The sequence below is a fragment of the Phascolarctos cinereus genome, unplaced genomic scaffold (assembly GCF_003287225.1).
Source record: "Phascolarctos cinereus isolate Bilbo 61053 unplaced genomic scaffold, phaCin_HiC Scaffold_3;HRSCAF=262, whole genome shotgun sequence".
In the NCBI taxonomy this organism is placed as follows: domain Eukaryota; kingdom Metazoa; phylum Chordata; class Mammalia; order Diprotodontia; family Phascolarctidae; genus Phascolarctos; species Phascolarctos cinereus.
Window position 1 is genome coordinate 68535316 of NW_027555736.1, and position 13195 is coordinate 68548510.

The 13195-nt window shown below is 38.8% G+C and overlaps 1 protein-coding gene across 4 annotated transcripts in view; it reads right to left on the bottom strand.

Annotated features, from left to right (window-relative positions):
• The window catches only part of FRMPD2 (FERM and PDZ domain containing 2), a 288737-nt gene that overhangs the window by 69650 nt on the left and 205892 nt on the right, over positions 1-13195 (bottom strand). For 2 of the 4 annotated variants that reach the window (XM_020997014.2, XM_020997017.2), the window contains one exon: positions 3868-3932. In XM_020997014.2, coding sequence (XP_020852673.1) covers positions 3868-3932 — 65 coding nt within the window. Of the gene's footprint in view, positions 1-3867; positions 3933-5639; positions 5662-13195 lie in introns of those variants that run through there. The other 2 variants (XM_020997019.2, XM_020997018.2) reach the window with 2 other exon arrangements.

The following is a 13195-nucleotide window of genomic DNA, read 5'->3' on the forward strand; positions in this document are numbered from 1 at the left end:
GGAATTAGGTTAGATTCTTTTGGGGGGAAATCAGGTAAACATTTATTAATCATATACCATATTCTACTCCCAGCTTCAGGGAAGATAAGGAATTATGAAGGAGATTTTGAAGGATTTGGGAATTGTGAAGATGTTCAAAGATTGAATTTGTCAAGGGGAAATACAAGAAAACTTGAGAATTTGGAGGACTGGGGAGAAAGAGAAGGAAATTGGCAAGACAAAATAGCTAAGAGGCTAGTACAATTATAAAAAGAAAGTTGGGTTTGATTGTCAATGTACTAACAGATGAGAAATCACTAATGAGGTGAAAAGGAAAGTGGTAACTCCAGTGTGAAAGATTCACACAAACTCCTAGGAGCTACTAGAAAGAAGGAAGAAAGAACTGAGGAACCCATTTTCAGCAAAGAGTGTGACGTACTTTTATCACGTTCAAGTAATAGTTAACTATGCTCAAAATGAAAATTGATCTTGCTTCTATAATAGGAAGTAAAATTAAAAAGTAATGGCTTTCTACTTTGTCTTCCCTTTAAAAAAAAAAGCAGAAGGTCAGAAAACGAAAATGAAAAATGGTCTGTAGAAGCAGAGAGTAATCTTGACCAGCACCAGGAGGTTGGAGAATAGAAGACTGTGACACAAAAGGGAGAAAAAGATTATTGAATATGTTGAACTAAGCAATAGATAGGATGTTTTTTTCCAAAACAGAGGGACCAGTTGACTCTATAGAACTGACTATGAAACCTTAGGTCAGCCACTTAAATTCTCTTGGCTGAGATTATATCTATGATCACAAATGCAAAGCTGAAAAGGGCCTCAAAGGCCACCTGCTCCAACTGGGGATCAAGGACTTTAAGTGATTTGCCCATGGGCCTTCAGGTAAGCATCAGAGGTGATATATGAACTCACATCCTCCTAAGCTTCTTTATCCGTAAAAATAAGGGAAGAGGTGGATTAAATGGATTCTGAGCTCCTATCTAGCACTCGAGAAGTCCGTAAGCCTTTGACTCCAGAGTTCCAGTGTTCTTTCCATTGAGACAATACTGCTTTAGTTTTCTCACCCTTGCAGTGAGGGGGTCCAACTAAATAGTCTCTACAGTGCCACCTAGCCCTAATTCTAATTTTCTATGTTCCAAATGGCCTGAGCTTTGGAAATATCTCAAAAGATCCCTGATTTTTCCTTTGATTGAAAAAAGGACATATAATAATAATAATAATAACAGTAGTAGTAGTAGTAGTAGTAGTAGTAGTAGTAGTGGTAATACTAATAATAATTAATAATGATAATAATAATGATGATGATGATGATGATGATGATGATGAATAATAATAATAATAATAATAATGACAGCTAGATGGCACAGTGAATAGAAGTTCTAGGCCTGGAATGAAGAAGACTCATCTTCCAAAGTTCAAATCTGGCCTCAGATACTTACTAGCTGTGTGATCCTGTACAAGTCATTTCATGTTGTTTTCCTCAGTTTCCTCATCTGTAAAATGAACTGGAGAAGGAAATGGCAAACCATTCTAGTATCTTTGCCAAGAGAAATCCAAAATGGCATGATAAAGAGTTGGACATAACTGAAAACAACTAAACAATAATGATAGTAATAATAATAATAATAGCATTTACATAGTGTTTAAGGTTTATAAAGCACTATATATGTGTGTGAAATTATATATATAGTGTGTATATATGTACATATATATAATATTTATATAGATATGTTATATAGATATATATATATGTATATATAACCTCACTTGAGCCTCACAACAACCTTATGATGCAGATGCTATTATTATCCTTATTTTACAGATGAGAAAACCGAAGCTTAGCAAGGTCAAGTGACTTGCCTAGAGTCATACAGCTTGTCTCTGAAGCAGGATTTGAACTCAGATCTGACATTCTGTCCACTGTACCACCTCACTACCTTCCTCTTTTCTCTCTACTCTTTGTGAGTGAGGCATTTTTAGTGAAACTGAAATAATATATTTTTCTTATGAAGCAAGAGTCATTTAATACAGAAGACAAGCAATTTACGTCAGGTCTATTATCTGGAGCCATGGTGACCACTTTAGTGTAATGGGCTGCAAAATGACAAGCAGCTTCAGAGTGAATTTCCAGGAGTCTCCTCTTTCTCTCTATCCATCTGGCCTCTACGCGTATATTTAACCTCTGAAGTACCTGCAAATCAAACCGTATCCAGTGATAACCAAAATCTGCCTTTGCTTGCTACCTTCCTGTGTCTCTGTGACACCAAATGCTGCTGACAAGTCAGTCCCAGGGGGCACAGGGACGGCCTTCCTGGGTCAGCCTTTTAAGAGGGATGTCACTTTCTGGTTACATGCCGTGTTTGAAAGTCCACATGATCTCAGGACTCCACGAACATCCTACATTCCAAGCACTCCTCACAGGGTTGCCAATAGACATCCAATGATTGAACCAAAGATTGGATAAATTCCATGAGTTGTTTAGCAGCAAAATACACCCTCTTCAGATTGCTGAGGAACAATTTCTTTGACAGTATAAAGAGGAGGGCCTATTCAAGCATATTATGATGACCCTCCTTTACCAGCACACTTTCCTCAATACTGAAATTTCTGTGGCTAAAATGGCTGAGTTAAGCAGAAAGGACCATCAGCTCCTTCTCATGTTGTACAGTCTGACTCCTAGAGTCATAATCAGCTGGTGGGTTCAGAAGCTTGATGCTGTCACCTCAGTCTGGAACATCAGGCTCTAGGACAGAGTTTAGCAAGAACCAAAATCGTAAGAGACTGATTTACAATCCAAATTCACAATAGTAGTTTTTGCATTAATAGTCGTTTGCATAGGACATTGCTTTCTAAAGTTAAGTTTACTTAAGATCCCTACTTATAGATCAGAAGGTTGAGTAAGCAAAGCAAAGGGAGGTGAGGATGTCCGTGGGATACTTTCATCAAGCTAGGAAGCTGGTCTGGGTGATCCATAGAATCACAGATATGAAAATGGAAGGAATCTTTTACATCTAACCCCTTAATTTTATTTGAGGAAACTGAGGCCAGGAAAGGTAGAGACCAAATCAGCATTAGAACATTCATCCTCTCTCTCGAAAGCCACAAAATGTAAGGGGTTTTGAGTTCCAAAAATCCCAAGATTTGCTACAGTAACCTGGTGAATTGTTTATAAAGGATCATAGATTTCAAGGCTGGAAGGGAACCAAGTCCCTCATTTTGAAGATATGACTCACAGAGGTTAAATAATTTGACCAACATCACATAGGTAGCAAAAGGCAAAGCTGGGATTCAAACCCAGTCCCTCTGACTCCATAGCTCCTCACTGCCTCCACTCTCAGTATGGGAAGTAGGACAGCATGGAAGGAAAAGTCCTGGATTTGTAGATGGGGGGCTCAGTTCTACCACTTACTAGCCCTGTGGCTATGTGAGCCTCTTCTGTAGGCTTCAGTTTCTTCATCCCTAACATGGGGGATGGGTAATGCCACTTGTTTCTGTATACCAGGCTGCTAAATTTAGGATCCAAGGACCTGCATTTTAATTCAAGGCTTGCCATTCGCTACCTATGTGACCTTAGATGAGTTATTTAACCCCTATGGGCCTGGGTTTCTTCTGTCAAATAAAGAGGTTGAACCATAAAGTCTCTAGCTCTATGATTCTCTCATCTGCCAAACTCCCTCTATACCTGCTACACTCAGAAACAAAAGCAGCAATACTAAATTAAGAGGATTTGTGATTTAAAGCATGATCAGCTTAAGCACAAATGTCTAGCCAAAAGGAAAATAATCCCCACAAGAAAGAATATCTCAGTCGATGAAGGATAACTGGCAGCCCATGGCGAAGCTTTGCATTTCAGCCTGTGAAGATCTGGGTTCTTACCTCCGTGGGTGGTGAATATGCTTTGCTAGGTGGCAGGGCATAATCTTGTTTCTTCAAGTCTTCTGCTGTAAAAATAACAACCATAAAGGTAAAATGGCAAATTCTGACCCCTCCCAACACAACACGTAGTCACAGCCTCATGTTTTCAAAGATGGTTGTGCTCCCAGTGAGTAAGGTTCCTGAATACTGTTATTATTATTAGAATCCCACACTTTGCTATCATTCAAGCTTATTGTCGGCTCACACCTTCTTGTTCGTTCTCTGTTAATTAAGCCTACGTGTTCATTCTCCCTAGTTTTGTACCTCCTACAGCAACCTTTAAAATTCAGTGTTGGAAGCACTTGGACAACTGATAACGTGTGTGTGTGTGTGTGTGTGTGTGTGTGTGTGTGTGTGTGTGTGTATGCATGTGCACCTGCTAGAAATCCAGTCTGCCAGGGGAGGTATTATTAACGTACTAATAATTAAGCTACAATCTCTGAAAAGTTAAAAATGAGTATTACCCAAAGGGCAATGGAAATGGGCAGGGTGGCTGTGAGCAGACTGATAGAAATGGCAAACGGGGAATAATGAAGAAATGAAATAAAGGTCTTGCTCAGAAAAATGGTGAGTGAAAAAGAACAGGGATCAGTTAGATGGCAAGAGTAAGGAACAACCAATGGAAGAGAGCAGAGAATATTTCTTGACATTCTTTGTATTCCCAGCATTGAGCATAGTACCTGGGACTTAACAGGTACTTAACAGGGACTAACAGGTACTTAAGAAATGCCTACTGATTTGACTTGACCTGACTTGGTCCACACATGGCAGTGGTATCCTTGCAATAGCAAGAGGAAAAAAGGAAGGCTTCCAGCACGTTGGGTTGATCCTTGTGCCATACTTATGTGAAGACATGGACAAGAATTGCACAGGATAGGAAGGCAGGGATGGGTTAGGATTTACATTGTTAGAGGGAATATTCACAGTGATTGATGGCACAGATCATCAATTAGAAGATGAATTATTCTGCTCTAGATAGACAACTTCATATGCCCTTAGAAAAGATCAAAGGCTATGCTGAGTCAGCTGAGAAGCTGCCATTACTATTGTATAAATATGGATTGTACAGCTGCTCTAGAAAAGGTTACTTGGGCTGGGTCTCAAAACATCCAGATAGAAAAAGAAACCTCTTGCTATCAATCAAACAATTAATAAACATTTATTAAGTACCTACTATATGCCAAGTGGGCAGCTAGGTAGCTTAGTGGATAGAATTCTGGGCCTTAAGTCAAGAAGACTCAACTACTTGAATTCAAATCTGGCCCCAGACACTTAATATTTGTGTGATCCTAGGCAAGTCACTTAACCCCACTTGCTTTAGTTTCTTATCTGTAAAATGAGCTGGGGAAGGAAACGGCAAACCACTCCAGTATCTTTGCCAAGAAAACCCCAAATAGAGTCACAAAGAGTTGGGCATGACTGAAAAACAACTGAATGAAATAAGCAAGGTACTCTTCTAAGTGCTGAATATATAAAAAGGGGGCAAAAAAAAACAGGTCATGATCTTAAAGAGTTACAGTCTAATAAGGGTGACAACAAGTAAATGAATACATTCAAAGAAATCTATATACAGGATAAATAGGAAATAATTAACAGTGGGAAGGCCCTGGAATTAAGAGGAGTTGGGGAAGTTTTCTTGTGAAAGGTGGGAATTTAGTTGGGCCTTAGAGAAAGCCAGGTGTTTGCCCCAATGTTTACATGTTTAAGATGATACAGACAAAACCTTCCCATACCTGAGTGGTCTTCCCTTTTTCTCTCTTAGGTCATAGATCTGGAACTCGAAGGGACCATGGAGGTCATCTAGTCTAGAGGTGTCCAACATATGGCCCAAAGGCTGCATGCAGCTTACAATATTCCCAGGGCACAAATCAGATTAAAATCTAATTAAGAAATATTTAATGAAATAAATAAAACTATAATAAAACATAGATAATATATTTTAAAACAAAGGCAATATGGGGCCCATGTGGGTCCTAATATTTGGTATAATGGCCCCTGAGTTTGTTTGAGTTTGACACCTTTGATCTAGAACAGCTCCTTTATTTTATAGCTAAGGAAACTGAAACCTTGAAGGAAACTGATTTGCCCAACATCACATAGGTGGCAAGTGACAGAGCTGGGACTCCATCTCAGGTGATCTGACTCCAAACCCGGTACTATTCCCGCCAAAGCTTTGGCATTCTGAATACCATCCCTAATGTTCTTCTATCAAATGAGTATCTGTTATTGGTTTGCTATACATGTCTTTTCTAAATTTAACTTGTTAATGCAATAGATTCCTAAGCTCTCACTAACCACCAATTCTTAGGCCAATCAGAATGATTTATGTAATTAATTAGCATTTCACTTCCCTGTTCATCACTTCATTACCATTTAATGGTTTCCATTTGTAATGATTGGGAGATGAAGCTCCGATGAACAAATAAGAAGACCCCAAACAGATTACCTTAACTGTCATTTGCCTGTAAGGTAAATTTACCTCCGTTTTGGGTACAGAATGGGAAGCTAGATGGTGCAGTGGATAGAGTACCAGACCTAGAGTCTTAGTAAGACTCATCTTCCTGAGTTCAAATCTGGCCTCAGATACTTATTAGCTGTGTGACCCTGAGCAAGTCACTTAACCCTGTTTGCCTCAGTTTCCTCATCTGTAAAATGGGCTGGAGAAGGAAATGGCAAACCACTCCAGTATCTTGCCACGAAAACCCCAAATGGCACCACGAAGAGTCAGACATGACTGAGCAGCAACAGCATAGGGTAGAGAAGTGACGTAAACATGAGAAGAAGCGAGCCATCTGTCACACCCGAAAATCATTTAGGAGGCCTACTCTTATGGAATTTGCCTGACCTAGTTTGTAGAAGGTATGACGCAGAATCTCTCACAGTAACTCACCTCAAATCACTCTCTACATGCTTTATTTTTTTTTCTAAAACAGAACACTTATTTATTATTAGCAATTTATTGCAAAGATTAATAAGGGAATGTATAAAAGCTCTGATCTCTTTGGAAGAATAAAAGTGCATTATCTGATACAAAGTCATCTTATGGTTTTCCCTCCAAATAGTTAAATGAGGCAGAAAGGTCAGCAGAAATTTTGAAGTCCCAAAACAGAGTATTTGACAAGAAAAGGATATGTATAAGGCCTTTGTTTCATTTGTATTTCAGTAGTAAAAACAAAACAAAATAAAACAAAAAACTCAAGATAAACCCTAAAGACTCTAAAACCTGAACGGAAATTAAAGGCCTTCTAGTTGGATACTCTTTTTACAAATAAGGAAACTGAGGCTCAGAAAGAAGAAATAATTTGCCAATATTGTATAAGTAGTAACAGAGAAGCTAGAATCCAGATCTTCTTACTTCAAACTCACCAGATCACACTGGGTGATTATATCTTCTCGAAAATGATGTAAATTGAAAGATGTTAAAGTCTCAGTACACATCTTCATTCACACAGGGATCACTCCCATAAACTTAACTATAAACCCAAGTTGTCCCAAGTTGAAGGCAATGAGAATAAATTCTAGGGAAGGCTATCCAAGTTTGACTCTCCAAATTTGTCATTCACAATGACTCCCTTACTCCGTCCCAATACTGAATACTGATCAACCACGCTGGCATATAGATTCATATGCATTTTGAGCAAGTATAGCAATCAGGTAGATTGTTATAGCGACCTGCAGAGCATATGCCTCAATGGTGATGCCACTGGCAATCAAAAGCTGCTATATGATTCCTGCAAAGGTCACTCCCTGCTAGAGCAGCTTGAAGGGCTTCAGGAATGCCTCTCTGCACTCCTGCATATCAGACAACTTGGAGTGTGCCCTCAGAGGAGGGAAGAAAACACCCAGGGGGAAAACAAAGACTCAAAAGAAACAGAGGGAATGGAAATCCAGAGGCATAGAGATCAGAAGGGCAAAAGGTAAAAGAACATGATACAAAAGAAAAGGAGAATACGGATATATAGCCCCAAATTCTGAGGTCCTTTTTCTCCTCTTCTGTCTGTATCATGTCCTTTATATATGCATACATATGAGTACCTTGTAGAATATATATATATATATATACATATATATATAGCATATGTATACACATATGTATACATACATATACATATATATCCAATGTATAATGTATAACATACATTATATGTATATGTTTTATACACCTATATCCGTGTGTGTGTGTGTGTGTAGATAGATGCTAATTGGATAGATAGATGTAGGTAACAGATAGATATATGATAAGTAGATAGATATATAGACAGAAAGATAGATAAGTAGATAGAGCATTTATTAAGCACTTATCTGTTCCAAATGCTGTGCTAAGAGCTGGACATGCAAATACAAATAAATAATACAAAGCCTCTATCCTCAAGGATATTACATGCTAATGGAGGAAAATAATACCTTTAAAAAAAGTGAAGATGGTGGGAGGGGAAGGGCAAGTCTGCTGGAAATGAAATGGAAAAGTGAGAGAAGTGCTAAGCAATCTACAGGAAGTAACAGTGGAAGGGAAAAAACACACATCTGCTCAGATATGCCATTGCTTCAAGATCTCAATACAGAGTAGCCAATAATCTCCTGGTTTGGCCCTGACATCCTGGATTTAAAAATTTTGCCTTCTCTACTCTCCAGCCTCATCCTGGAATTTTCCTTGATGTCTGAAGCCTCCTTGCCCTAGAATAGCCTATCACTCGTGTGGCTTGCTCACTCAGGAATATTCTTCTACAAGGCTGGCCCATAACCCTTTTTCCCATTGGTGAGCTCCTTCTGGAGCCTCCATTTTGCAGAAGGGCTCAAGCTGCCTGACTTCATTCATCTGGCTATGTCCCTGATATTTTGGGACTCAAAACCATTCCCCTCTCACAGAGAATCTTCTTCCTTCCCTCCTCCCCAATTCCTTTACAGCAAGCACCCTTGTGTGTTCTCTTCCCCAATTAGAATGTAAGCTTTCTGAGGGGAGACATTTCTTTTTTTTGCTTGTGTTGGTATGCCTAGCACTTAGTACAATACATGCAACAGAGCAAGTGCTTAATAAATGATGTTTCCTTCCTTCTTCCTCCCTTTAATATGACTTTATGATATCATTAAGATTTGGCAGGGTTGCCATTCATGACCAGAATATGGTAATTAAAGGATGTATCATACCCAAGAGAATGGAATTGGGTGGAAGGTAGAGCAGAGTAGCATTATATTTCAAAAAGATGTGAAGGGATTCACCTGTACTCAAAAGATAAGAAGGGCTGTATTAAACAAGCTTAATACAGGCAGAAATGGTAATAAGAATGTAAGAAATGTCAGATGACTTAGAACTAGTCTTCAATTTCTTCTTCTCCTCCCCTGTAATGGCAGTGTGGCTGCTCTGGGAACCTCTGCCCTTGGAATACTATAAGAATCTGACCAATGGGTTATATACAGAGATGAAGTTCAACTAGAACAAGGAGACATTAGGCAAGAATGTCTGATAAAAAATAGAGCTTCTTAAAACTTAATAAGGCATATGGATAGCTGCCTGGCCAGGAAAATAACAGTCCTCTTTTTTGTGCCCCCACAAGGTATTTCATGCCTTATTTTCATCATAGCCTGGATTGGTTATTCTCATTTACTCAACTCAATTCAAGTTATTAATCACCATGGATAAGGCCCTGGGCTCTATGAATTCAAAGATGAATGTGGCACAGACCACACTTTCAAGGAGTTTACAATATAATAGAAAAGAAACAACATAGAGATGAATAATTAGGGAAGGTGGGCCCAAGGAAGTGCTAAAAGCAACTGGGAGTAGACAGGAGAAAACAGAAGAACTTGAGTTCCCTTGAAGGAAGGGAGAAACTTCTGATATGCGTAGGAGAGGGAGGAGTCCGTGCCCAGCATAAAAGTCTTAGACTCTGAGAACACACAATTTAAAAGGCGGACTGCTGAGTACAGAATGTAAAGGGGGTTCACAGCTGCTGGTAATTGTTAGTTAGCCCCCAGACTGCAAAAGATCATCAAAACAGACTCTGGATGCTGAGTTTAGTGTGGAAGTAAGACTTGGCCCGTGCATATATTTGTGATAGGGTTGTGAAATGAATGAATTAGAATGTGGGCAGTGTTGATGATAAAATGCGGATCAGAGTGTCAATGCAATTGTCTGGAAGTAGAGAGAGTGTCTTATAAATCAGTGTGTCTGCATGACAGAGAATGACTGGACACCCAACAAATGTGTGGCCAGTATGTAATCTGAGGTTTGAGAGCAGTGGAGTAAGGGGTTTGCATTTGAACTGTGGGAACATGGAAAGACAGGGGACTGGGTCTGGGGGAGGCTGATGAACTTCCTTGCTGCTCTGAATCTTGAGAACATAGGCAACTCTGAGTTCTGATACCCTTCTACCTAACATCAACTTTTAAGGAACAATGAGGAAAGAGCCCTGGCAGGTATAAACATTTTATTGGCATGGTTCTGCACCCCTCTAAAGTCACAGATCATACATTTGTATCGTAACTATAGAGCTGAACAAAGCTGAGGGAACTCAGTCCCAAAGATGATAAATGACCTGCCCAATATCACACAGGCTTCTAATTCAATAACTCTACAGTTTTCTCCACTGCACCATGTTGTCATCCCTTCTCTGCATTAGAAAAGAGATTTTTTGGGAGAAGCCAATAGATCCAGTACTTAAAGATGAGATTGTTTGTGCAAGGTTCTGTGCCAGAGAGACAACATGGGCAATAGGTTAATATGAACCATTGCCATCTAGTTTCTGATTTATTTCAGGTATTACAAGAAAGAACCAGAGGATCAAAAATCTAGAACTGGAATGGACCTTAGAGGTTATTAAGTCCAACCCTCCTCATTTTACAAATGAGAAAACTGAGGCACAAAAAATGTTAAATGTCTTGTCAAGGGACGCATGGCTAGTGTCTAAGGTGATAATATCCAAAACTAGGTCTTCCTAGGTTTCCAAATTCAGCTCTCTCTTTCCTAGATCTACACACTTAAATGTTAGGTTGAAAAATATGTGACCACAGCTTAGATGGAATTGCAGAAGCTCCCATTTGCAGACCAGAATGCAGTATCTCCCTGAACTCAAACTCCCTGAACCTTAAACTTACCTCTTCTATGATTCTCCAAATGGAAACACCATGTCCTAGATCAGGGGAGCTTTTCTATTTTGAGTTTCCTTTGAGGCTAGGAATTCCTAACAGGGTAAATGAGCCTCACCTTGCTTTAGCAGGGAAGCTACAATTCATGCAGTCAGCTTTTGCAATAGATAAGAAAAGGAGAGCTATACATAGTTTGATGTACATCCCAGATTACACAAGAAGACAGTTCAAAGAATCAGAACTAGGAGAGCCAGAATCCCATGGCCCGGAACTCTAAAAAGGGAAATTGGCTAATGAAGTGCAGGGGAGGCAAACAGAAAAACAAAAAAGGAAAAGATAAGGAAAATGGGCCATTAGAGATAGGCATTGTGACAGAAACAAGAAGTCATTAGGAAAAGTTTAAAATATGCTCATTATACTTTGTCTAAGGAAGCAAGGTTGTATAAAGTACATCTTTAAAAGATTTCTATCCAAAGTTAGGAAAATAAAAGTTGGGTGTATAAAGTAAACATGGTGACTTCATCTTTGCAGAGTTCTTCCTTCACTGTGGGACAATGTTGAATAAATGAGATGTTCTTGTGTTTATAGGGATCCACCCAAGACTGCTTTCTCAAACTTTGTCTCTGCCAAAATTATCCTTCATTCTTGACACAAAACTGCTTCAGAAAATCTTTCATTTTTTCAGTTAGCAAGACTAGCTCTTGTCCTTCCAATGGCCTTTGATTGATAAGATGATCATGCTCAGGCTCTGTTAATTGTTAGAACACAGCCTTGCTACTTAACTTAAAATAGACCCATGTTATGTATGAAAGGTCATTGACAGTGAATTAGGTGGGCAATCTTTGAGCTGAGAAGACTTGGATTCAAGTCATGCCCCTGACACATGCTGGCTACTTAACCATGGGCAAGTCACTTAAACTCTCCTTTCCTCAGGCAATTCCCTAAGTAAAGGGTTCTCAATTTTTATTTTTTTTTTTTTGTATCATGGACACCTTTGAAGCCTGGTAAAATCTACGTAGCCCATTAACTGAATAAAATACATGTGATTACAAAGGAAACCAATTATCAAAATATTTTAAAAACAAGGTCATAGACCTCGGATTAAAGACTCCTGCTCTAAAACAGCAACCATTAAATTATTAGACCAGTTTCCAATCTAAATCTGCAGAGGGTGTTTCCACCCCAAGGAGTTCCTTGCAACAATGAAATCACAAGAATAGACTATATATGTTTATGGCTGGAATGACATGCAGCTAGGTCTCATTAGTGTGAATTCCCTGAAATAGTTGCATTATTCAAACTTCCACTGCATGTTTCCAGTGGGCTGGAACCAATAACCATATTTTATATAATTATAACTTCAAGTAGTATGAATTTGAATATATAGGACTATTTCAAAGGATTAATTATTCACACTAATTAAGACCTAGCTATATGAATATTCATATATGTATTTATATGTACACAGCTCCAGGTAGGTAAAGAAATCTAGATATCTATAGCAGTCTCTTAGCAGTCCCACACATCCTTTTCATTCATACAGCTGAGGAGAAAAATAACTAGGTAGTTTGGAGGGAGAGGTGAGCTGGACAAAACTGTGACTTCATCGGTATAAGGAAGTCCCCATGAGGAAACTCCTTCTACTGATGTAAATGGATACTTGCTCTAAAATTTAGCACTTCAGAAGCTGCCTGGAACATTTAGAGGTTAAGCTCTGGGTCATAGTCACTTACAGGGTGTCCCAAAAGACTAGTAGATTTAAATCATACTAAGACTTTTGGAATACTCTGGATGTCAGAGGTATAGCTGAAACCTAGGTCTTACTGACTCTAAGATTGCCTCTCTATCCCCTGTAACATATTACCTCTCAGACAGTATTACAGTCAGGTCCAAATTAGTGCAAATAATGAATTCCCCCTATGGTCCCCATTTTTGAATTCTCACTATTCAAAGGTATAATTATTTCAAATACAGTTATTGGTTCTAGCCCAATGGAAATATGCAATAGGAATTCAAATAATGCTGCCACTTCAGGGGATTCATTATTCACATGAATTGAGACCTAGTCATGCCTTAATACAAAGCATTAGAAGTAACCTAAAAGAAACATATTGGAATAATAGTAGATCTAAGTCTAGTTAGCCAGCTAGTAGTAGTGGATAGAGCATTAGTCTTGGATTTATGAAGACCTGAATTCAAATCTAGT